The sequence below is a fragment of the Pelecanus crispus genome, chromosome 18 (genome assembly GCF_030463565.1).
Source record: "Pelecanus crispus isolate bPelCri1 chromosome 18, bPelCri1.pri, whole genome shotgun sequence".
NCBI classification, from domain to species: Eukaryota; Metazoa; Chordata; class Aves; order Pelecaniformes; family Pelecanidae; genus Pelecanus; species Pelecanus crispus.
In genome coordinates, this window is record NC_134660.1 from 3,809,916 (window position 1) to 3,835,797 (window position 25,882).

A 25,882-nucleotide genomic window follows, 5' to 3' on the forward strand; every position below is an offset into this window, starting at 1 on the left:
TGTGACAATTGCAGAAGGCTGTGATACTGACCCATTAGCAGTTTCGTGGAATTTTTCATTTATGAATGTATTGTTCTTTCAAGCCAGCTGGGAATACAGTGAGTGAGTATCTGATTTTAGCAAATGTGTTTTGTATGTGTATGTTCTGTAACCTACATAAATCCTCTGGCTGGTCTGTCTGTACACTGGAGGTGGAGAAGCAGGGCTGCACCGATACGGATACGCTGGTTTATTTGGATCAAAAATGATCTTGTAGTTCTTGTAGCTGGTAGACCTGTGGGTCTGTCCAAACAGCTCTGCTCTGCAAGCTACACCGAAAGTAGCACTTTTTTGTTGAGTGTAGAAAAGTCTCCTATTTGAGTTCGGTATTAGTTCACTTTTACTAGAAAAAAGGCAAGGAGGTGGAAGTGGATCGTGCTCAGTCAGTGGCGGATCCTGGCTATTTTTGGAATGCGAATGTTAGTTTCTACCGTCTAGGTCTGCCACAGTGACAGTGTCTGAAAAGCCTGTGGATGGAAAGCCAGTGTTAGATTTTCTTCAAGTTTAGGAAACATAAAATCTATCAGAGGTGTGGGGAGAAGCCTTATAAATTCTTACACCTCTCTTGCCTTTGGTTAATTCTCCACCACATCCATTTAGGACTTAGACGTGTGTGTTGTAGAAGCTTCTGCCCTATCCTTGAAAAGTTGAGGTGGACTCATGGCCCTGAGGTGGATTTGCTTTTTCGTGAAGTGATTTGAATGCTGGGTTTCTCCACCCTCTGGGCTGCACTCACGTTCAAGCTCTTTTCTACAGACATGAAGCTCTCGGCCTTGCTCTGAAGCAGGATCAGCGGGAATTCCCTGGCCACTTTTGCATGCAGGATTTAGGGTGTTCAGAAAGGCACCAGCTGTCACCAAACAAGGACCACAGGTAGCCTGCCCTCTGAGAGCGCCGTGTGCTGAGGACACGTGCTGGGTTGCAAGCGGGGCTCCTGTGCAGCAGAGGTAAGGAGCGCTCCTTTGCACGGTGGAGCTGAGCAGAGCCAGCGAAGGCGTGAGGACCCGCGGGGCGCCGCGGGTGTCGGTCGGTGCCCTGAGGGCACAGCGGTGGCTGCTGCCGGTGTAGAAAGCTGAGCTCCCAGCCCCGGCCCTCTGTTCGGGAGGGGAAGGGATGGGGGCTGCTCTCTGTGAGTCTCATCTCGGGGGCTGTTGGGTCTCTGGGGTCTTTTCTGCGTTTAATTAGCCTCAGGATCTGGGGGCAGTCAGGGTAGAATATTTCCTGCCTCAGGGTATCTTGAGTAGCACTGGATCAGCGCACAGTGCCAAAGCAGCATTGCTGGGCTGTCTCCTGCTGCCGTGCGCAGAGCCTGCTCCGTTCCAGCATGCCCTGGTTCCAGCTGGGAGAGAGAGGTAATTTTCCTCCTAGTAGCTGGCATAGTGCTGTGCTTTGGATTTAGTAGGAGAAGAATGTTGATAACACACTGATGGTTTAGTTGTTGCTGAGCAGTGCTTACACTGGTCACAGCCTTTTCAGCTTCCCATGCTCTGCACAAGAAGCCGGGAGGCGGCACAGCCAGGCCAGCTGACCCAACTTGGCCCAAGGGCCATTCCATACCATACGGCGTCATGCTCAGTATAGAAACTGGGGGGAGCTGGCCGGGGGCTGCGATTGCTGCTCAGGGACTGGCTGGGTGTTGGTCAGTGGGTGGTGAGCAATTGCATTGTGCATCACTTGTTCTGTATGTTCTATTATTATTATTATTATTATTATTATTATTATTATTATTATTATTATTATTATTTTCTCTTCCTCTGCTGTCCTATTAAACTGCCTTTATCTCAACCCATGGGTTTTCCTTTTTTTTCCGATTCTCTCCCCCATCCCGCCGGGGGTGAGGCTCAGCGAGCAGCTCTGTGGTGCTTGGTTGCCGACGGGGGTTAAACCACGACACAGCACAAGCCTCGGGCCTGGGCGCTTCCCCAGGCCCCGCCAGCTCCTGAGCCCTTGCTGCTTGCAAAGACGAGCGTGCGGTCTCTGAAAGGACGGCCACTGGCTGACAGAGCGCGGGGCACTCGGCTGTATTTGTTGTGTGCTGAGAAGCCGGGGCGACGTTCAGCTAAAATGGCCGGTGTTGAGCTGGGGCAGCCAAAGTCACCTCGCTCACACTGCTCCGCGTCGCAGGGCCGGGCCGAGGTGGTGGGAGGTGTCAGGGCCAGCCGGGGTCAAGCGGGCTCCAGCTGGCAGGGACCCCGACCTGGCAAGGGAGTGGATTGACCTCTTTCCACAGGAACAACCCCTGGATTGACCTCTTTCCATTAGAACAACCCCTGAAGAAACCTCTCCAGAATCAGAGCCTGGCAGACCTCCCAGGGACCCTGTGGGCTGGTGAGGTCTCTTGGTCCCTACAGACATAAATGTTGGAGTTGGGCTCTCCCCAGCCTGTGCCAAGATGTTAGTGCAGTTCACCGGGCTGATTTCTTGCTATGTTCTCTTAACAAAAGTAGGTGGATTTCATGATTTCTCCGTTACGTGTTTGTGCAAGTGCTTTTAAAACACCATATCTGCTGGGCTGCTTAAAAGCATTTTTTCCTTCAGTGACTCTTCCCCGTCATGGGCTTTGGTTCCTTTGTATTAGGATCCTTTAATTATATGGAAATCTTCAAATAGGTAGAAATCAGTTTAATAGATGCAGTGTCAGCCAGTGGGACATGCCCCCCTTGCTGAGGGGGGATCACAGAATCATCGAATGCTTTGGGTTGGAAGGGACCTTTAGAGGTCATCTAGCCGTCTCACAGAATCAAAGCGAAAAGGACAGCAACGGCAGTGCCTTCAAAACACGCTTGAAGCTAATTCAGGGAAATGGAAACAGGTGCCACAAAGCAGCGGCTCAGCAGGAACGTCAGAGGCACTTCAGGTGCATGAGCTGTTTCGGCTGATCGTCTCCCCTGAGATGCCCCCCGCTCCACTGCTTTGCTTTCGCACCTGATGCCTGCCCGTAGTTCCGCAACGGCCGAGAGAATGGTTATTAATCTCCTAAGCGGTGACTCCCTGCGGTGCAAAGGAATATGTTTGTTCAGCTTCTCTGTCTTAAGAGAGCAGGCACGGGAACGCCTTTAAGGAGTTTACAGCCACGCAGGCTGGTATCTGCCGACGTGCTCTTGGGAAAGAGGAGCGGGCCGCGGAGGAGGGCTGTGCATGGCTGCCCTCCATGGCTGCGGGGAGGGCAGTGTGCTCTGGGGCAGTAAACGCTGCCCGCGGGGCTGACGGGGTGGTATTCTCCTGCTGAGGCCAAGCAGGCTGAGACCCCCATGGAGTTCGCTTCGCTCTTCCCTGCCTCCGTTCAGCGCACCGGCGGCCACTTCCCCCTCTGCCCTCTCATCAACGTGTCAGCCATCAAGGCATGGAGAGATCAATATTCATTGTGCAAAATGGTTTCCAGCGTTGTGGTAGATTACAACGTTGCTGCCGTTCAAGTGCGGAGGAGGATGGGGAGATGTGTGTAGGTGTCATGAGGGCCGATTCATTTATCAGAATGAATCTCCTGAGCGTATCAACAAAACTAACGCCAACGTCCTTCCCGGGAATGTTATACCTCCATAAAGCGTTACAAGGAGTCAAATGTCATGGTGTTACTGCCCTTGGAATTACCTGTGCTGCCCTGCGGCTGGCTGAATGGCGTCAATGAGACACTGCTCCCGTTGCGGTCGCCGCATCCCCAAGCCTGAATGCTGAGCAGAGCAAGCGCAAGTTCTTCCTGAGACTCTGTCTTATGGAAACCTCCATGGCGGTGTTTTACAGGGTTGTGCGGGAGCTGCTTACCTCCCTCTGGAAGCTCAAAGCCAAAGGTTCATGGCTCACCGGAGCAGGGAGCGGTGGGTCCCGCGCGCTGACCCCGCGCTGTAACTGATAGGCTTAGTGCTGCAAAGGAGACAAGTCCCTCTTGGGCTCAGGTTAAAAGTACTGACCAGAAGGGGCCATGGCTGGCTCTGCTTTCCTTTGCTCTGCTGAGCCTCCTAAACAGGTGTGAATGAGAATATGCTGTACACGGGAGTGTCTGGTACAGAGAGCTCGACGTTCCCGCCAGGCTCTGTGCGGTGGGACGGGAACGGCACCAAAGGGGCAGAAGGCTATCTGCTGCTCTCCTCATCTTTTGAGGGGACGCCGCTTGGTTTGTGTGGCTTTTGGAGTCTTGACCTGGCCAGGCCAGAATTCCTTCCTGGCAGATCTCCTCCTGGCACTCCTCTCGGCACTGCTGGGAATGATGCATCACCCTTCTGAGCTGCCTGCGGGCCCTAGGCCCGTTGTGGAGGCTTTGCCTAGCCAGATGACATCAGCCATCCGTGTTGTATACAGCCTGAAAGAGATGAATAATGCACTTGCTAATAATTCTCTTGCCTTCCTGTTCAGTGCTCAACCCGTGAAGTGAGATTTGCTGCTGCCCTCATTCTACATTATCACTATTCACACTTATTTCAGGGTATGGAATCTGGTGATAGAAATATTTCCTGGGTTAGTCGCAGCAAATTGCATCAGATAGTTCAGCTCTGCTTGGCAACCCGTTAATACCAGGGGTAATTCCTTTGCCCGAGACAGTACGCTCTAAGGGTACATCTGGGACATGCTGTAATGTTACATGTTAATTATTTACTATAACCAGAAAGGAACTTTGCATCATGTTCTGGGTAGTAGATTTATGGTTCTTCCTGCTGGGCTTTGTATTGTTGATGTACCAAGAGTAACAGCAAAGCCATTGCAAAAATAGCAACCACGTGGAAAAAAAAAATTCTCAAAAAAATTATATTAGGAAGAAATAACTGCTGAGAATTTATTTCTGGCTGGTCCCAAAGCATCATCACATCCTGAGGAATAAGCCGCTAGAATAAATCTTGAATATAATGAGTAAACAATAGTGAAAAAGTGTGAGAATGTTAGGTATATTTGCATCCAGATGTCAGAATGTTTGTCATGAGCAGAACTGTGTCTTTAGAGGGTTTTCTGTGAAGAAAAATGATGTCTGTCTTACCCGCCTAATGTAGAGCAAAGCTCAGCTGTGAATTTCTATGGTGAAGGGATAGTGACTTAAGGGTGTGTTACACCAGCTGTCTCTGCCGTCACGCAGCAACGTGCACTTCTCCCCGCTCAAGCATCAAGTTGTTGCAACTTCGCTGTATGAACAGGAACGTGAGTGACTGGATAGCAAAGCTGAAACATCTTCTGCGTGGTGGGATGGGGCTGGCACGTTCAGGACCAGCATGAGAGATTTATGGCACTTGCCTCTTACCTCCAACAGCTTTCCCGAACCAGCTGCCCCTCTGTCTTGCTGAACTGGGAACACAGAGTGTATTGATTGACTCCCAACTCTCTGATCTGGTTATTATAAATCTCTGCCCTTTGGAGGTCACTGCCCCTCAATTATGAGAACCTGATCTTGCTCATTCCCAGAACTGCTCTGCAGCTATTGATCTGCTGCACTGACTTGACAAACCTGAGTGAAACATGGAGGTAAAATTTCATCCAAATGTGAACTGGCTCCCTGAATTCCCTTTCTGGAAGGAAGATTGGCTGGGCAGAGGGTAGCCCAAAGAACACTGGATAAATGCAAATTCCTTGGGAATCCTGCAGACTGAGATATTGAATAAAAGCAAGCTACTAGGCTCATTCATAAGAAACACGGTGTTGCAGCAGGGTACAGCCCGCACCTACATTTTGCCTCCAGAAGGCATAAATACTTCCCTCAGGAGGTACCTGACTCTCTCGAGGAAGGTGCAGTGTGAAAGGGCTCCTCTGCTTCAGGGCAACCCCTGTCCTTGCTGTAGCCTTCGCCGGGGCCGGCGTGGGTGGCTCTGCCCTGGCAGGGCTCTCGGCTCTGCCGCATGGGGCCGGGTGCCAGCTGCTGGCGTGCCCTGCGCTGCCCTGATGACGCTACCAGCTCAGCAGGTGGGAACACGCTCACTTCCCTAGCAAGCAACCTGCAAGTGCCACTGCTCAAGAGATGAAGTTCAGGGAAAAGCTAATTGGAACCATGCAGCTTGTCTTAGTGGCCAGCGTACTGTCTGTGGGAGCGTGGGCGATGTTCTCTGCCGCTGCGGAGAACGGTTCCCCTGACACCACGTGCAGCCAGAGGTTACGTATTTCACTGTGACCTTTCAGTCCTGGTTGTGAGGATGCCAAGGGAGTGAAGCGTTCATTTCTTGAACTCCAGCAAGATTCAGAAGTAAACACGCGTCCCCGAACTCTCTGGATCAGCAACCCAAAGCTGCAAGCTGGTGCCAAGGAGAATGGCGAAGCAAGCTCAGAAGGTAAGGGAGGACTAAGCCAGGGGCTGAATGAAGGTGCACTGGCCAAAGACATAGACCAATTTATTAATTATAATATTTTTTACACTCATAAATAGTAAAGGCAGCTTATACCAATGGAAGGGTTCCCCTTCAACCCTCACTTCTGGGACACGGGAGGACGTGTGCTTGCCAGGTGGGAGCAGGGCAAGGCAGGAGGGCCAGGAGCTGCCAGAACACCAAGGCTCTGGAGCGCACAGGGCACACAAAGGCAGCAGCAGAACAGGCTGCTCCGAGCATCTAGCCTCACCTCAGGCAGGGAGAGCTGCCTTTCCTGGCCCTCGTGCCCAGGGGCAAGGCTGGGAGGGTTGGCATTAGCCATGCAGGGGAGAGTCATGGGGGAAATCAGGCTTTCGGTCAACATACAGAATTTCCTCTACAGGCTACCATGCTGGCAGCATTGGCGATGCTCAACAGCCATCTGAAGCAGTAGGAAACAGGCTTTTTCTGTATGGGTACGCTGTACTGCTCCTTGTCTAACTGGGCACATGGTTGGAGCTGCTAATTAAAAAGTGAGGCACCTCTCAATGAGGAGGAGGTGCCTGTTATAAATTTTCATTATTGTGGAAAACCAGTCAAATCCAGCCCAGCTGCATGTGCTGCCCTGGGCTGCAGAGATAGCTGCCTTTCCAACACACCAGGCTTTCCCTCAAACATGCAAACATCTGTGGAGGTTAGGTCTAAATTCAGATATTAAGAACTATGCATGGTTTAGGTTACTTTGTAAAGCATTTTTCTTAACACACCTCCACCAGGTTCTTTTCTTGCCTCAGATGATTTTCTAGCCAAGCCCAGGATGGGCACACTCAAGAGTCTGACAGGTCTTCAAAGATCCTGAGAATGTTTGTTGAAGTTGTTCAGTTTGGAAAAGCCACAACACTACAATGAACTGGGGGCTCAGGCCTTGCTGATTCCTGCAATCCCTCTACCTGAAGGTGACATTGGCTTTGGCCTGTGCCGCAGAGCAATGCAGTCAGGCAGCTCTGCAGCTCCCCTAAATCGTATGTAGTGCCGTGTACTCCAGGACTGCTCTCATCCTGGCCAGTGCCTCCAGCTACCCTGCTCAGACAGAGTGCCTAAATACCAGATAGCCCTGGCATGAAGTGTTTATGAGCAAGGAGGGGATGAGGCAGGAGCATGCACATACAAGACAACAAGCATTCCCCGTTCCCACAAAGCAGTTCACAGCGGAGGCATACGATCTGTGACCACTGTGTTGCAGCCATCCTGGGAAGAAGGCGAGACTGGCCTTGCAGCGGTGGGTCTGTGTGGGTCAGAGGGCAGGCTCTACAGAGGTTCAGTACGTGTACTGGAGGAATGGAGTCGGCAGCAGCATTGTAGCATCCTCATATCTGAAAAAAAGCCCAGTAGGACAGCATCTCCTCCCTCGCCAAAGAGAGGGACTGCCACAGGCTCGTTTGTTCCGGCTGGAGGCAGCAATTACCCGATGCGCTGCTGAAGCTGCAGCACTGCTGCAGCTCCGCTGCTTGGAAGATGTCTGCATTGCTGAGAACGAGTCCCATCCTGACAAATATGAGGGTCTTATCACAAGCACACAAGAGCCCTGTCAACTGTCAGGTGATTATCCACATGTGTACCTGAACACTTTTCCTGACCCAAGCAGGTATTCATAGTTTAGTGCCACTCTAGGCTGGCCTGGAAAAATGCTTATAGTGATTGAGTACTAACCAGACATCTCCTTATATACACAAGCGAGGGTGGCACAGTGTGCTCCCAGCAATGCTAGTACGTGTAGCCTTTGCCGTAAAGCTGCGGAGGGAGGCTCCCAAGGTCCGGCAGATAAGCGGCATTCTCATCCAGGTGAGAGAGAGGCACTGTGTCCTCCTCACTGATCTGCCGGTCAAACTCTGCCTTCAGCGTTGGCCGCTGATTGTCAGGGAAGGCCAGAGAGAACAAGGCTTCAGGCTCGCACACAAACTTGTACACGTAGCGCTCTCCAGCTACCTGCGGGGAAGATAGGAGACGAAGCTGCAGGCACACAGGCAGCACTAGGCAATGCTCCTCAGCGGCGGAGGCGGCTTGCAAAACCATCTGGCTGCTCTGGTCCCTTGCCCTGAGACACATCAGAGTTGTAAACTTCTCCTTGTGCTGTCCTCCTGCTTCCCTGCTGCTCTGGTCATCCCTGGAACAGCTCCTGGGAAATGGGATGCTGCCAGCCGACTCTTTGTCCAGGTAGCAACAGCATCAACAGTTCCTGACCTGTCTGTACTGTGGCATAATTACACTCCCAGTTATCCTCTCTGGTGCCCTGGATCTGGAAGAGACCATCCCTACCACGTAGGACCAACCCCCAGGCAGCCTTTCTCTCACCAACAGCAAGTCCAGACTGGTTATATGTCCTTGCAGCCCCATAAACCCCCACTATCCTGACTGCAGACATTTACAGAAAAAGAAAGAAATCATGATTCCCCTTTGTTTTGCTTCCCATATGTTGCCTAGATTCAGCTCCTTTCTACCTTCCTCATTTAACTGCTGCAAAGAGAAATTATGGGGAAAGCAAGCTCAGGGTGCCTGGCTAGCTCAAGTACATTCCGTACCTGTAAGAATTCCTGTCTCTGACAAACATCACTAAAGGCACAAGACCCATCTGCTTTGCAAACTGACCTTCTGCATGATGCCTTTCTCATAATAGTAGCGAAGGGATCGGCTCAGCTTGTCGTAGTTCATGGCTGGACGGTTCTTTTGGATACCCCACAGCCTGGCTACCTGTAGAATAAAGCATCAAAGCGTGTGAATGTCTGTGAACCCAACCCAAGGGCAAAAGAACATTATCCAGCTGATTCTCTTTTGAGGAACGGTACCACAGCACATAGAAACATTTACAACACTTAAATAACAGACTCAAACAATAATTATTTAGCAGCTTTTCAACAAGAAGAGTAGAACTCAAACTGAAGCACCGTATATCACAGAGAGGCATTCTCCTTGCCGCTACAGAGCTCATTTGCTGTCACCACGTCTCACTCTCCAGTACTCTGAAAGCTTGAGGATGCTAAAGGACTGCTTCATCCTATGCTACACTTTTATCTTCAAGGATTACATGTTTACCAGGAGCCCAAGTACAGGGGAACACCTCCATTGGAAGACCCACGTGCCTTTCTTCCTCCTACTACGTGATTTTCAGCTTTGTCCGTGAGACTCAGAAATCTGTTGTAGGCATATGTGAGCCCACCAAAACAACTCATCTGCACTAAAAGTGCCTGTAAAGGTTGATAGGTAGCAAGAACAGTGCTAAACGCAGCTCTAATTGGAGCAAGATATGAACAGATATTACAGACACATCTCCCAGATATTGTCAGGTATCACTGGGTTTTTTGGAACCTGGCAGCATTAGAAATTACACCTTAGCTAATGTCATTTTGATATATTTAGACTAGGACATAGTTTCTTCCAGATTTGTATGAAAACTTCTGTGACCAGTAGGGTTCAAAACTCCAAACCTCAATGTCAGCCTCAAGTGTGGAGCGTGATAAGGCAGCACAAGTCACTGCAAGCTTGAGTGAAGTGTCTAGGGAAGTGGACGCAGTGGGTAATTTGACTCACGGCATTGCTGAGACTCCAAACTTACCAGCAGCCTTTCTTAAACCTGATATTTGTGTCACCCAAGTATTTTGACCTCTTCTAAAAACCTTGACTTGCTGCAGGGTCTAGCGAGTACCACTGGCAGGCAGGAGCCTTCACAGGGCAGAGCAAAAGCCTCTTGGGAATTTGCAGCCTCAGAAACAGTGGCTGCTTGCCCCGAGCCTGTAGAGAAGCTAAATGGTTTCACCTCTTCTGGCTCAATGAGCTTGAACTCCATCCCTCTACCAGTCCAGGCAATGAAGTGGGAGTTGGTCGGATCGTCCAATAAAGCCACAAGAAATTGCCAGAGCTGGAGAGATCCCCGTCTCTGGTATGGAGGTCCTTCCCGGTACCCTCCGGCTTCCTGCTTGATGTCTCCTGCTGAGAAGAACAAATAAGGTGTTTCTAAGGGTAACAATGCAAAAACAGTTGGGGGGGGGGGGGGACACACCAAAAAAAAGCACATTTCACAAATGTTTCCCTGGAATATTTCAGTTCACATAAAACAGAGCAGCCAATTCACCAGCAGCTCTTCCAAGAGGAGCTCTGATGAAACTCTCAATTAAGCTACTTGTGCTAGAAGGCCCATTTGCTGCTAAAAAAGCTCAAGAAATGGGATACCAAAAAGCCAGGTAGGAACCACAGCTAACACCTGCAAGAACACAGTGTAACAAACTATGTAGATAGTGGTCAAGTGGCTAGCAAAGTTGCTGGATAACCCTATCTTACACCCAAACTGGAAGCCAATCTTTCTCTGACCTTCAAATTTTTCTGGAACAACACAGACATCATCAGTGAAGGACCTCATCTGCTTGTCATAGCTGCAGCCTGAAAGAGAAAGCAACACAGGCAGTGATGGACAAAGGCAGGGTGGTACTAGAGGGCAATGCAATGCAGGGAAAAGACAACAGTCACTGAGTTTCTTACCTAACGTATCTTCTGTATTTGAATGGCTTGGATAACTCTCAACATTTATGTACATGGAAGGACAGCCAGGAACATCTGCAGAACAATTAACAAACTCATTTAATTAAAAAGCACAAGAGGCAGAATGATCTTGCTCTCCAGAGGTGGACAGGTAAATGCAGCTGTCTAACCAATGTCCTCTGAAGGCCCTCCTAAAGGGTTAGTGGCAGACTGATAACTTTTGATGTCTCAGCCATCCCGCCACAACTTCGTCTTCATCATGCTTCCAATCATGAATTACACTAGTAAATGTTTGTGGTACTATCACATGACTTCCTTCAGAGTGGCCAGGATAGCCAGTCAGTCACCTATACGCCACTCAATACAAAATCTTGGACATTAGGCTAAATTTGTATGACACCTCCCCTTCATCTTAGAATCATAGAATTGTTTAGGTTGGAAAAGACCTTTAAGATCATCAAGTCCAACCACTAACCTAGCTGCCAAGTCCACCACTAAACCATGTCCCTAAGTGCCACCTCTTCACGTCTTTTAAATACCTCCAGGGACGGGGACTCAACCACTTCCTTGGGCAGCCTGTTCCAATGCTTGACCACTCTCTCCATGAAGACATTTTTCTTAATATCCAATCTAAACCTCTCCTGGTGCAACTTGAGGCCGTTTCCTCTCATCTTAGTTTAAAATAACTCTGCAATCTGCTACTGTTTTCACAGGTGAGAAGGCATTACATTTTTCCAGGGGTACTATGAAGATGTTAATGGAGAGCAGCAGCAGCTGAAGTTTACTACAGGCAGTGTCTCACAAATGTCATTTCAGATGTCTTAAGTCTCCCTGGCTTTTTCACATCATGATAGGGCATTCTCACAAACAGTCGAGAAAACATAAAGGAAAAAATAGCCCGAGTTTGAAAACAAGCAGAAAGCCTTTTCAAGATCTCTGAGCAGCACATATTGTTGCCTGGGCACTGCAATTTATATCTTCCATATCCTGTGTTTTCTGAATCCTGCATTTTCTGAACTAAACCTATTTTCCATCCACAGCTGAAATGGAAGTTGTAACTGGGAGCTTTGGAAAGATTTACCTTACGTTTCCCTCATACTCCTGTGTATAGCAATTCCTTTCAGCAGACATTTTGCTGATGCTAAGGGCAGAAGGGTACTCTTCAGCTGACAGACCGCGTATTATTACAATCGTAAACTACTCTCACAAAAAGCATTCTTCTGGGTTTGCACATTGTCTTCGCCTGTCTGGACAGAAGGACCCAGTGAAAGTGTAATGTCAGCATAGCCACAGGGGTGGATTCTGTACCCTCACAGGAGCTTTTTGTTTATGTATTTATGTCTGCTAAAGGAAACAATTCAAAATGTCCATTAAAATACCAGGAAACCAGAAACACCATTCCCTCTAGAAGAGGGTATTGTGATGGCAGGGTAGCAAGTCTTTAGACAGGTCTGCTGAAAAAATAAGATTTATCCCTTGTGGGACAATAAGAGGATTACCTGACTGATCTGGTATCTAGAGAGCTATTTTTGGAATTATAAACTTTTTTCCCCTGTGATCCTCTGAAATCTCTGCTATCTGCTCTGCGTGCCCTGTTCCATGGGGAAGTGGCAGGTGGAGGTTGACACTGCAAGAGACACGGAGCAGCTCTCTTGCACTTAGCCAAGTCAGCCCAGCCCCTGTCTGCGCTTATGCCTGTCCTCGGAATCGGCCAGTTTATTGTTAGCCACCCAAGTCTCTTTCGACTGTTTTAATTTCAGACTTTCAGGTCTGTTTGTCAGAAGAAAGCTGGTTTATTTTCCATGGTAAGCTCCAGAATGGGGCATCAGCTCTCTCCGTGACCTGCTGCAGCGATTTTCCCGTGGGTGTCAGCTGCCGGTGAGAGACCTCAGCAGGGAAAGCTGACACCCACCAGCTGGGCTGGGGGACCTGCATCTTTGCCTCCATTTTGTGAATTCAGTTCTTCTGCCTCCAGTCAGGGAAAAGGCACAGGGCCAGACCGTGTCGTGAGCTGCAGCTCAGGGTTGTGCAGTGCAATCCCTGCACCCAGAGCAGCTTTCCTCTGCCAGGGCTTGAAGGTCCCCTCCTGCTGCAGGGATCTGAGACAGGTTTTCTGCACAAGGTCCAAGATATTTGATTCCTTCCTTTCTGCAGCCATTTACAGAATGTTTTCAGTATAATTTCTTAAAAGCTGACCTCACTTCTCTCCCTTTCAGCTCACACATCCCTCTGAAGACAAAAACTCCCTGTGAAACTGGGAACTCCCTTTTCTCCATTTCTGATGGTGAGTGGGCTAATTATGAATTTTGAGAGTCTCCCCAATGGCTACTTATTCCCTGGGGAAAAAAAAAAATGCATGTCTCTAATCTAGTTTGAATGGGTTTAACATCACCTTCTAGTTCCTAAAACTTGTTAAAGCTTTCCTCTACCTACCAGAAAGTCCTTCTCAGAACATGGTACAGAAAGTGAATGTCGCAGCCTTCTCTTGGATGCAGCAAACAGGCAGAACTGTTTGCATTTCCTGCTACACAGCCAGTTTCCCAGACCACACATGCTCCTGAAGATGAAGTAGTACTGTTTCAAAGCCCAAAGACCACCTGTGATGGATGGTGACGCAGGTTGCTCACCTCCACCGGTGCCTGGTTTATGCAGTCAGAAAGAGCTGGTTCTGCCTACCCGAGTCATACACGTAGTCCACCTGCTCCTGCTTGATCACCACAGCTGCTGGGTACTGGTGGCTGCTGCCCGCCCGGCTCGCTTGCTCGTACCGCGGGTCGTGGTACTCCTGTTTGAAGCCCTGATGAGGGTACTGGAGGCAGGGCTCGGACATCTGGCGCTGGTAGGCAATGGGGTCTTCCTGGGCCATGCCCTGGGAGGAGGGGAAGGAACGGCACATCTCCACAGGTGGCTGGTACGCAGAGCTAGAAGAGGGGGGAGAACATGGGGTGGCTGCTTTCTTGGCCCTCCGATCTCAGCCCTGGTGCAGGGCTGATTGAGGGACAGAAAATTCCTCGGCCTCAGCCTGTTACTAGGGCTGTAGGAGCTGCACGCATAGCTGGGGCAAGGAAAGTCCCAATGAAAGATGTTTCCAAGGGCGGCTACACAGCCCATCACTCACAGAATCTGACGGGCTTAAGGTCATAGACTTCTTCAAACCCTAGGCAGCAGTGGTGGGTGCCAGGTACTTTGGACGGGGGGAATCCTGTCATTGCTGGAAGCCGAGTGCTTTAATCTGGATGCCGCAGCCCCTCCTCCCTGAGTCACCGAGGAGGGCAATCCTTCTGGCCAGTGGCTGCCTCCTCCTGGCAGTAACTCACCTGTTTTCGTTGAGGTATCCACAGCTGGATGTGGGGTAGGGTGGCCCCGCAGGGCTCAGGAAGCTCCTGTCCTGTCTAGGGAACTGTTGGAGCGGTGACTGTTTCGGGGTTCCTGGGCTGGGGGACTTGGTTCCAACTTGTCTGGGTTGATCATAGGCACTGGGACAGTCAAACAGACATTGGAGCATTACAGTTCTCCGAGGAGCTGTGGCAGCACCTGGGGAGAACGCGTCACAGGCAGACACGCTGTCCCTCTCTGCAGCCACCTCGGCCAGAAAACTCCCAGCATAAACTCCTTTCTTTCTGCTTACTGGTTGCCCCCACGCACAACAGCAATAACCCTTGAAGCAGAAAGCTGCAGGAGGTGTCTGTACTGAAGAAGCCGTACTATAGCTCAGGCAAATAGCTGGGACTGCGGGCAGTGGGGTCAGGGAGCTCCTTGCGGGACAGATTTTGGCAAGCAATGGGGAGAGAGGCACGTGGCAGATGTCAAGACTGCTCTCAGCATCAGGACAGCTGAGGAGCAGCGCTGGGGAGAAGAAAAAAAGAGGCAAGCCCAGATCTACTCTACGCTGGTCCGAGCTATCCAGAGCAATAAATGGCGACCTGAGCAGGCTGCCGTGAGCTGACCCACTGGTTAATTTGGCTTGCAGCACGCGTGCACTGCCCTTACCCAGCAGACAGACCGGATTGTTGTCGTAACGCTTGATTATTAGATAATGCAGTAGCACTTGACTTCATGACAGCTCCCGTCCCTCCCCCGTGTAAGCTGTGTTACCTGGCGTAAAGGCACTGCTCGCCATTGTGGTACTGGAATGGCTGCTTGTGGTTGCAGGACAGCGTGGGGTCCGAGGAGGGACTCTGCGGCTCCTTTTTAATCTTAGCAGGAGGACTGTGAAAAGCTACTGTGGGAGAGAAATGAAAGATCGAGTTGACACTTTTCTTGTTTATGGAGAGGTATTTTTATCAGCCAGTAACAAGTCAGTTGAGATGCCACCACCTTGTCCTTGTTCAGCTGGCTCCGAGAGAAACAAAATACCGATACGCACCACTGTTCACTGGACTTTCCTGAGCTGTGCCCTTGCTTTAGTAAGGTTTGTATGATACATCAGCCTTAAAAGAGCAAATCTAAGGTAGCGTTAACATGTTCTGTGATAATCCAGAGCACTTTGAAAAGTGCTTTAGATTTAGAGTGGGTATTTCCTAAGCTGCTCATGGCTGGGACAGATGTTTTCTGTTATATCATAAGGGGTAGCATGGACATACTCTATTTTTCAACACAAAGTTTTGGTTTGCTTCATGCAAAATGCTCTTTCATTGACATACCTGGTAAGCACGTCTTATGAGTAGCATTACCGCGTAGCACTGCATTAAATTATAACGCACTAATATGATGACACATTGTAGGTTTTCTGATAGTATCATTTGAACTGTAGGACAATAAATGTAAGGTTTTTTTGTAGACATAGCTACAAAAGCTGAAGGTTTTCTGTAGGAAAGTACTATTATATGTATTGCATACTATTACAGGCTGTCACCAGGCTAACGTGCTCACAGACACCTTATGCAAGTAGTGTTTTCAGAAGTACCCAACCAATTTTGATAGCTAAAATCCCTTTTCCAAAGGAACTGCATCAGTGTTAAAGCACAGTACAAAACAGAAGTCTGCCTTCCAAGTCCTTGCTTTCACTATAATACACCTCAAAGTTCAAAGAGCAGCTTGCAGTCTTCTCAGTAGCCTCCCTTTGAAGCATCTAATTTCATCAATTGTATCAGGTTTATACTTCAGCGCTCAGGAAAAAGGCCAGGCCCTTCTACAGGATACTGTGATTCCTGGGCGGCAGGCTGCCACGATGGCACTCGGCAGCTACCCCGTCATTTCCAAATGCAGGTTCCCCTCCGTTGAATCTCTTCTACGCTGACAGTCCAACATCCCTGAATCTTGCAACTGCTTTGCTCATCCAAAAAACCAGCGATGGTCCAGGAAAAAAGTAAAAAGGTTCCTTTTCATTTTCAGAGCACTGGTCTGTGGTCATGGCCTGATGCAGCCGAGGAGGGATATTTCTGGGCTGGTTAGAATTTCATGAATAACAAACGTGGGTTGCAGTTTACAGCACCAGGAAGTAGGATGTGGGTATCATTACTTCTTACGCTTAATTAAATCCATCAGGGAGCAAAACTTCCTTGACTAATTCCTCAGAAAAGCTTATCCTGGCTGAAGGACACGGTAAGCATCTTCCACCTTTGCCTCTGGGCTCTGCTGCTGCTGCTGCGAGGAGGTCACTGACACTTAGGAAGGAAAGAAAAGTAACCCCAGAAAGGTACGTAGGGCTAGGCTTGTTTTTCAAACAAGGGAAAGATCTGCCCCCCAAATCAAAACTGTCAACTTTTAATAAGGCTAGCTCCAGCCAGCTTACTCCCACCTCTTCAAGCTGACACGATGCTGCTTACAAAGCCTGGGATGTTCAGAGCTCTGACTGCAGTTTTAAGGATGGAAAGTAACATCCCGATCTGTTAATACCTCAGATTTTTGCTGAGTTTATTTCAGGACTGACCTGAGCTGTGTGTGCACCGGCCATCCTCAAGCCAGTTCTCCCTCACATAAAGGACTAACTGTGCCTTCGGAGGAGCTGCAGCAGGCAGCTATCAAAAGGGCTGGAGAAAGGGCTGCTGCTGCTTCTCTTAGCACATGATAGTAACGCCACTTTCTATTGCCAACATCCCTCCCCAAAATTAATTTTCTCAGCAAGACGGGAAAAAAAAAACAAACCCAAACCCAACTCCTTTTGCCTGCCTTCGGTTTTAGCCTACACCAGAAAAGCCTGTCTTTACTCTTCACATCATGCCAGCACCCAAAGGGATCCAAACAGCTCAACAGAATCGATATAAATAAATAAATCCATAAGACAGCAGAGCCTCGTGTTGTTTCTGGCTCCTGCTCCTTCTCAGGGCCAGCCGGCTCCCATGGCCAGCGCTGGGGCTGCCACCCGTCGTGGCAGAGGGGCCCGTTCACAAACAGCTCTTGGCACCGACCAAACCGACGGCAGGCGTGAGCGTGCTGGCCCAGCGGGCCCGCCCCGCGCCTGGGATGCACTCAGCATCCCGAGCATGACGCTCCTGCGTCTGTGCAAACACCCCGGGCCCGGGGAAGGGTCGAGAGAGAAAAGGGTCTTTCTACGCCTGGGGCATCCATTTCCCTTCTGTCTGCAGCAGCTCTTTTCAACGTACGGAGTAAACAGATATATAGAACCCATCTTAAAATGCTGATGTATTGGCTGGGCCTCAGGGGTGAAAAAAAAAAAAAAAAAATTGCTCTGTCCAGCACATTGTACTCCATTGAGGTTTCAAGCAGCTAGCTATGCTACGAGTAGCCAATTCTTTCCAGACCCTAATAGCTGGAACCGGCTATCGCATTACAACTGCCTCGTTCATTCATTCAGAGTGAAACGTGGGACCAGCCCTCTCCCCAGTTCTGGGTCAAAAAGAGTAAGAAACAAGAAATACGACTGAGAGCGCAAGCCTGGCTGTGCTGCAGGGCCAAGTCCAGGGGAAGGAGGTCGGCAGGAACAACCAGTAAAAGTTCTGTGGTTTGGTTTTCATGGGGAAAACTGCCCTGGGTGAGAGGTGTATCAGCATAGGAAGGGCTCCAAAGCTGACCGCACCAGCTTTGAATGGACATCTCCACCCTCAGTTAGCTGCCCGACGTGTATGTGCCCAGGGAGCCGTGAGGCACCCTCTTGTAGCCTTGACATGCCCATCAAAAGTCAGGGTCCGGGTTCCTGGGGCTGCTTGCAACACGGAACTATTCAGAACGGTCTGCATTCACGTCAGGCATGCAGGCTTAGCCCAGCGCCAGCTTCCGAATGAAGCGGTGGCACGCTGCGAGGGCCAGCTGAGGAGAGCGGAAAGAGTTGCACGGCCACGGTGTGGAAGGTTCCTGTAAAGCTGTAAAGCTTTAATCATAGAATCATAGAATCGTTTAGGTTGGAAAAGACCTTTAAGATCATCCAGTCCAACAATTAACCTACACAACCAAGTCTACTCTAAGCCAATCAAGGGTAGACTGGACTGAACCATGTCCCCAAGTGCCACCTCTGCCCGTTTTTTGAACGCTTCCAGGGATGGTGACTCCACCACCTCTCTGGGCAGCCTGTTCCAATTCTTGACCACCCTTTCCGTAAAGAAATTTTTCCTAATTTCCAACCTAAACCTCCCCTGGCGCAGCTTAAGCCCATTTCCTCTCATAATCAACGTTGCCCTGGCACATGCGCAGAGGAAACAATTCATTCAGATTTTGCAACCATAAATATAATCGTGCATGCTTGCCCCATCCTACAGGATGGTTTGTGCCTATCTGTCCCTCGCAAGAGCTGTATAAGCAAGACGGAACAGTGCTCTTGGATGGCCTGCACAGCTGGGACGTGTGGTTCTGTTGAAGCACACCCCGCAATCACATCCTTAAGGCAGTTCTCAGAGCAGCCGGCTGTGGTGCAGCCTGACACTCCTGTGCAAACACGTGCAAGCTGTCCAGCGGCCAGTTCCCAAGAACAGAGCGCGCAGGCAAAGGAGCGTATCTCTTCAGCGACGCCGTGCCCTCCTGCTGCGGCCGGCAGCAGACGGGACCGGCATCTCACAGAGGCCACGCTGGCAGCAGATGCTCGGCCAGAGGCCATGCAGGCGAGCAGAACCCCAAAAAAGCACCTGAAAACACGCAGCACCCATAATTGCACGTACAGTCCAATTTCTTTTGCTTTAGGAGGAGTAATAGCACAAATTTTACCTTTGATTGTCACAGTAATGCATTTTCTCAGCTGTTCAGGGGTGCCTAATTATTCACCCCTCCCACCACCACCACCTAAAACACACATCTGTTGAAACAGCTCTGTGTAAGGGACCACGGGAGTTACCACCACACAGAAATACTTTTGCATTCTCCAGATGTGGACAGTTAGCCTGGGTTTTTTTGTCACCGTCACAACAACGCAGAAAGAAAAGGAGTACTTTAGCCTCAGCGTCTGTGTGTTGCACTTACGTATTTGTTTGGTTTAAGTGCATCCTGCCCTTCTCCCCCGAGATGTGCGATCTCCCCCACGCTACTTACGGTTTTCTGAATGAAAGTCAGGCACAAATTGCTCATCGCTGTCTGGAACCTGAGCTGCCAGGGGAGGGGGGGAAGGAGAGAGAGAGGAGAATTAGATTTGGCACTTTGCATGGCATAATTAACAGTAAGGCAGAGATAAGTCTGTGCAGGGAAGGTCTGAGCTTTCTGCTGGGATGCACTTTAGTGACTAGGGATAGTTTCCCTTTGGGATTAATGAATACACTTCTGCCTGCAGATTTATCCCTTAACAGCCTGCCAGTTTCTTTCTCCCTTACCTCGGAAATAAGGACAATGGCACGTTTATTAGCTCAGGGTTGACAGTTTTCGTTAGAAACATAACATGCAGGGATTTTTAAGCATTTAGCATAGGAAAACCAACTACCAACTGATAAATTTGGAAAGGCTACGCCCAAGTGATGGGCAGAACAGGAAACATCGATGCCTTCATATACAATCTTTTCAGCAGGATGCAGAAGCAGCGGATAGCTTGGCACTAGTGGAATAGGCTTCAATTTGTAAATCAGCAGAAGGAGAACATTTCAGAAGAAAAAAATAAAATTATCCGGTGGCAGGAGAGAGAAACGGTTAATAGCGCCTTGCACATATGTGGGATTTCGCAAATGGGAAATGTAAGAGGAAGTGCTGGTGTAGTCATAGGGAACCTGACAGCAAACAGCTGCTCTTTCCCCACAAATCAGTGCAGTAAAGCTTATTTTTAGGCATCTGCCCTGTGGACAGCATTGTTAGTACAACTCCAAGAATAACAGCGAGGTCTAAGATATTTGACTATTTCAAAGATTGTCTAATAAAGGTATCTGAAAATCTGCAGCGCCCTCATTTACCTTGGAACAGACTACCTCGCTGGAACAGGGTGTTGCCGAATGTGGTAAGCCCCGAAATAGTTAATGACATTAACATCTCGAAATAGTTAATGGCATTAACATCTCAATGTTAAGAAGCTTCAGGCTTAATGCCTCCTTTAGACAAACTGGTGCGGCTCATTTGTGCTTGTCTGCTGACTTGGAAAGTCAGCAGCACACTTTAAGCTGATGCCTCTTCATAACTCGGGGGCTCATAGTTATTCTGATTTACAGCTTTTGCAAAGTCTAGTCTCACGTAAAGCCCACAGGGATAGAGTTCCCCACAGTGTCCAAAATGGAGGCACTCAAAGAGTCTTTCACTATGTACTTCACGCTATATTTCATCACTTCCTGGAGTAAATGCTTATTTAAAATTAAAATATCAGAACTGTTCTTCCTGCGATGCCTATGAAAGGCGTAGCAGTGGTTGGAAGCTGGTATCTGGTGAAGCCTGGCAGCTGTGCTGACCCTTATGGCACCATTCATGCGAATTCCTCACCTGCCCCTTATCTCCCGCTTCGATCAGTCCATTCATGGATCACCTACCACGATGGGGCTTTATGGCCAAGTTTGCAATATTGCAAAATATGTAATAAAACAATGAAATGGCACAGTGGAAGAAAAAGGTTTTATTGTCCTTCTTCACCTACGGGTTGACTCAGCAAGGTACACAGGTGTGTCCTTGAGAGATTATTCCAACATACAAAATCAAATGTTGCAATAGTCCATAGTGCTATTATACTAAAATTCCTGTGTTGAAACAGTGTCCGTGTAATTGGTGCTTTTCTGATTTCAGAGAAATCAGCCACACATAGTCTCCTCTAGCTCCTGCTTCCCTTATTTTCCAAGAAAAGCTTTAATCAACGTTGCCCTGGCACATGCGCAGAGGAAACAATTCATTCAGACTTTCCAGCCGTAAATATAATTGTGCATGCTCGCCCCCTCCTACAGGATGGTTTGTGCCTGTCTGCCCCTCGCAGAGCTGTATAAGCAAGACGGAACAGTGCTCTTGGACGGCCTGCACAGCCGGGACGTGTGGTTCTGTTGAAGCACACCCCGCAATCACATCCTTAAGCAATAGGGCACCAAAGCAAGTGATCCAGTCTGGCTTTCTCCCCGACAGCAGCATCTGTATTTATTTACAAACACCTTTGCATTCTTCCCTACCACAGAGAGAAAAAGCATTAAGGAAGCAAGAGAGGCACGCCATCCTGATGTCAGGAACACATTACTAAGCAGAATTTAGCCCGTATTTTAATCCACGGGTATTTTTTCCTCAGAGCCTAGCTCAGATACAGCCCCAGTCCACCTCCTGAGCAGTCCTGCATAGAGACAGCAACTAACACGGTAAATTCAGGTCTGACGAAGAGCTAAGCTTTTGGGTGTGCCCTGGGAGAGACTGCGGGGAGAACCTTAACCATAGCACGTGTCCTGTTAGAATATTTTAATACTCTAACAATTACTTGTACGCCCCTTTTACTGCGGGGAAGGGAGAGCTTGCAGCAGATCGTTGTTTCACAAAATCTCTCACAAAGTATTGCTGCAAGAACTGCTGCTGCTGGTACATAACAGGCAGACCTCGAGTTTTTGTATTGTGGAGTGGACAAAAGCTCGCACTCTCGCAGCTCTAAAGTAGAGGCGATGTAGTCAAAGCAAAGGGACATGAGGAATGGAAGCCTGCTAATCTCAGTCACTTGAAGCCAAGCTAGACAAGCCAAGCCAAAAATAAACCTTAGGGAACAACACTGCTTTAACAACAGGCAGTGGATTAGAACGGAACTGGCCAAGCTCTTTGCACTGCAGTCACTCTTCCTTAAAATAACCTGTACGACAACAAACTGGAAATATAAATGATAAAAGGTGGAGAACAGGGAAAAAAAACCCCACAAACCTACAAAATTCATTTTATGGATTATCTTTAAAAAGCAACATTGCAATAGAAGGAATAACAGGGATCGCATTGTGTGAGCTGAGTTTGGATTTCACAGCCTACTGCCTTGAGGCTACCGCCGTCCGTCGCACGGCCGACAGCCTCGCTGAGAGCGTACGTACTGAACGCCCCCGGGCGCGGGGAAGATGCGAAGCGAAGGGCCCAGCCAGAGCGAGAGCACGTGGCCTCACGGCTGGACAGTGGTGCCTGCAGCAGCTGCCGTCCTATATTAGAAGGCTCAAGTGCCAGCTGCCAGAAGAAAACTTACATTTTTATATTCGTTATCTGCTTCATACAGTCGCAATACAGACAGACATTTTGCTGTCCTCCCCAAAGCAGCATCTATACTTAAAATAACTGGGATACCTAATCGGACACGTAAAGCCCAAGCCCAGGCTTATTTTAGCCGCTCGGACTGCGCGCATCACCAGGCGCCTCGCCGCCGCCCGCGCCGCTCTCGAGGGCTGAGGCGCCATAGCCAAAGCTTTCTGCCTACGGATGCACGAAGAACCGCATCGCTCTCCTGCTTGCAATCAGCACAGGTAACGACTACCCGGGCTACTTTTCTCCAAGGAAGGTTTTTTTTGTTTCTCTGAAAGCCAAATCACTTTTATAAATGATTTGGCTCAAAATTAGTTCCATACAGTTACCAACTGCCAGCTTCACATCACTGCATTTAACAGATTCTGGTAAAAATGGTGTAAAGGAAAACTTTAGATTTTTAGTAACAGGGCCTAGGATTTTTCAGCATCTGCTTCTTTTAAGAGTGATCTATAGGCAGACATTATACTTTTACCCTGCAAAGGAGAAATCGGGTGTTAAGACACTATTAAAAATATTCTAAAAAGCTAACAAAGAGATGCTCCTATGAACAAAATCACACAAATATATATATTGACACATACACACACACACGTATATGTGGTTTAAATTTGTTAGCATTTTTCATACAGCTGGCTGATTGTTGTGAATTTATATTTCCAGTTTGCTCCCTTCTTAGGTTTGTTTCTCTTTTATTTCAAAAGTAACGCCAAGAACTGTAAATAAAATAACAAAATAGCTAAATTTCTTAACTAAATGTGGTAGAGGCAGAGAATAAATAACGCATTTCATATTTTCACTTTCTTTTCTTTTCCCTTCTACATTGTTTAGGAAGATACTCCTAAGTTTTCAGTTGCCTTCATCTCTTAAACAAATGCTAACATATAGACAAGTACAAGACATTAATGAAAAAAATTTTCACCATTCAGGAAAATAATTTGACATAGTGGTGAATACAGAAAAACAAATGACAGTTTGCTTCAGAGGGCAAGCCTGCTTGTTGAAATTCTGGAAATGGGAGTCACCATGGGAGAAAGAAGTTCCCCATACCTGCAGCCTAAAATCATAAGCCAGAATATTAAAACATGCATTGAATTTCCCAGAGATTTCACTTGGACTCCGATTAGACGCTATGAGCTGTACAAAAAAAGGTACCTGCCTATACTCTAAAAACATGCGACAGGGTTTGCATTATCATTTCCTAGTTCGATATAACAGCAGGTGACCTCTTTCTGTCCAGTGCTGCGAGAGCACGGGTGACCTTCCCTTCCCCCAGGGTACCTGTGAACCCATTCTCCAAACACTCGGCTCCTGGCAAGTGTACTGGGAGAGCTTCTATGCAAATTCTTCAGGTTAGTGAGCTAAAAACATTATCAAACACGAGAAAGCCTAAAATTGAAAGTCTACCAGAAATCAGTTCCAAGGCAAACGTATCCTATTGGCAGCTCAAGTTTTTTGGAAGATTTAAGGGAAACCAGTCTCAAGCATGTGTGCACATTAGATGACCGGCAACTAATACGTATTTTTCTGCTCTGATGCAACTTAGGTGAGCGTTTCAGTCCTGGAACAGCCTCTGCGTAATTCCTCCTGCATCCTGACAATCCTCTTGCTCCTGAATACCTGAATACTGCCTGATCCGTGTCATTTCGCTTCAGTTTGAAATGACCACAAAACATTTGATTTGGTTTTTTACCCTTAATAATCTTACTTATTTGGCAAATACGTTTTTGGAAGCTTCCAAAAAGAACTGTTTGACAGGATTGTCCTTCACTTGTGGTAAAATTAGGGGAAATAACCCTGCTCAAAATGCCATGCGTATTTTTATGTTATTGTTGTTAAATATTTGTTAAGTACCTGTATCATAGTAAGTACTTTTATAGTTATCAAGAGTCTGTACTTGAGGATATGTTTTGAATTTTCTAGAAAATTGATTATTTATAGTACTGGAATTGGAGCAAGTTCACCATACTGTTTAAAGCTAGTTTCACTTGGAATTAACGGGACTCCCTGGGATTTTAAGCTTTCTCTTCCTTGAAGTTAAGAGGCAAACCAATTTAGACAGCAAACTGAACAGCGTGTAAATTCCAGGAAGGTCCCTTCAAAGAATTATCGCAAAAAAGAAGGAGGAAAAAAAAAAAAGTTGAGAGAAGCACTTTGCTCCCCAAATTAAAAGAATAGTTTATTGTTTGTTTAAAAAGAAAAAACCCTCAACGTTCTGGCAAGCAACAAAGATAAGTGACAAATTAGCATAAAATTGAAGCAGCTACAAGTAGCCTGAAACAAAAATTGTGAGCAGGCAGGCGGGCCAGCTGCCAAGTTCCATTCATAAGCAAATACCCGCACAACAGCGCGAGCCCGGCGCCCGCACCCGCCCCAGGCAGAGGTTGGCAAATCTGGGGAAAAAACCCCAAACCCTTCCCGTTTGGAGCAAAGCGAGGGAGCAGCAGGCAGGTCCAGGGACGGGCGGCTGGAAGGCGAGCAAGCGGGCGCAGGGCAAGGGGAAGGAGCCTACCTTCGCTGAGCCACGTCTCCTGGAAGTGGCTCAAGTCCTGGAAGAGATCTGCGGGAAAAGCGGGAGGCGGCCGGCTCAGCCGAGCGCGGAGGGGCCGGGGGTGCTCGGCGCGGCGGGGAGGACCCGGGCCCTGCCCAGGAGCCTTCGCCCCCCCCCCGGCCGCCCCCCGCCGCCCCCTCCTTACCTCCCGAGTCCCGCGCCGGCAGCGAGCCCGGCTCCCCGGGTCTCTTCCCGGCGCCCGTCGGGGCTCCGCCGCCCGGAGCCGCCCGGCCCGGGAGGAGCAGATCAGCGGGGGGGCCCGGCCCGGAGCCCCCCGGCCCGGCGGAGCCGCCGCCGCTCACCGGGGGGAGGGTGAGGGGCACCTGCTGGTCCGGGTACCCCTTCATCCCGCCCGGCCGCCCGCGGCGGGCACCGGCGCAGCCTCACGCCGGGGCTGCCGCCACCCGCCGGGAGCGGCGGGACAGCCCGCCCGACCCCCCCCAAAACTTGGGATACGGGGCGGGACCGAGCCCGCCGGCCCCCGGCCGGGACGAGCCCCCGCGCCGGGCCGGGACAGCGGGGCCCCGGCGCAGCGGCGGAGCCCGGGGAGCGCCGAGCGGAGCGGAGCGGAGCAGCCCCGGCCCGGTCCGGTCCGGTCAGGCCGTGGCGGGCCCGGGGGCGGCCGCCCATGAGCGCATCGCGCCGGCCGCCGGCTCGGCTGGGCCGCTCCTTTGTTTCATTGAATTTGTGAATGAAGCCGTGGGCGGGGAGACGCCCGCCAATCCCAGCCGCCTTTGGCCCTGGCCCAGCGAGAAGTGGGCGGTGCTTTAGCCCTGGAGGCCAATCGGATCGCAGAGCTCGGGGATTCATTCACGGCCGGGGCTCCCATTCATAAAAAAAAAAAAAAAAAAAAGTTCATTGAGCAGGGCTGCAGCGGCGGGCTCTGCCTGCGCTTCCCGCCGCCCGCCCGGCGTGGCACACGAGCGGGCCTGCCCGTTCCCACGCAGGCTTGCAGTCGTTTTTAAAAACAGCCTTC

At 49.4% G+C, this 25,882-nt stretch overlaps 1 protein-coding gene across 1 annotated transcript; it reads right to left on the reverse strand.

Moving 5' to 3' along the window:
* Positions 1 to 8,060: 8,060 nt before the first annotated feature.
* Positions 8,061 to 25,253, reverse strand: ETV4 (ETS variant transcription factor 4). Its single transcript, XM_075722908.1, has 12 exons — positions 25,213 to 25,253; positions 25,052 to 25,137; positions 24,868 to 24,915; positions 19,245 to 19,298; positions 14,922 to 15,048; positions 14,144 to 14,302; positions 13,503 to 13,747; positions 10,827 to 10,901; positions 10,659 to 10,727; positions 10,108 to 10,280; positions 8,943 to 9,044; positions 8,061 to 8,282 (listed from the first exon to the last, which is right to left on the reverse strand). Exons 1-12 carry the CDS (start codon positions 25,251 to 25,253, stop codon positions 8,061 to 8,063), a joined length of 1,401 nt encoding a protein of 466 aa, XP_075579023.1.
* Between the last annotated feature and the right edge of the window lie 629 nt (positions 25,254 to 25,882).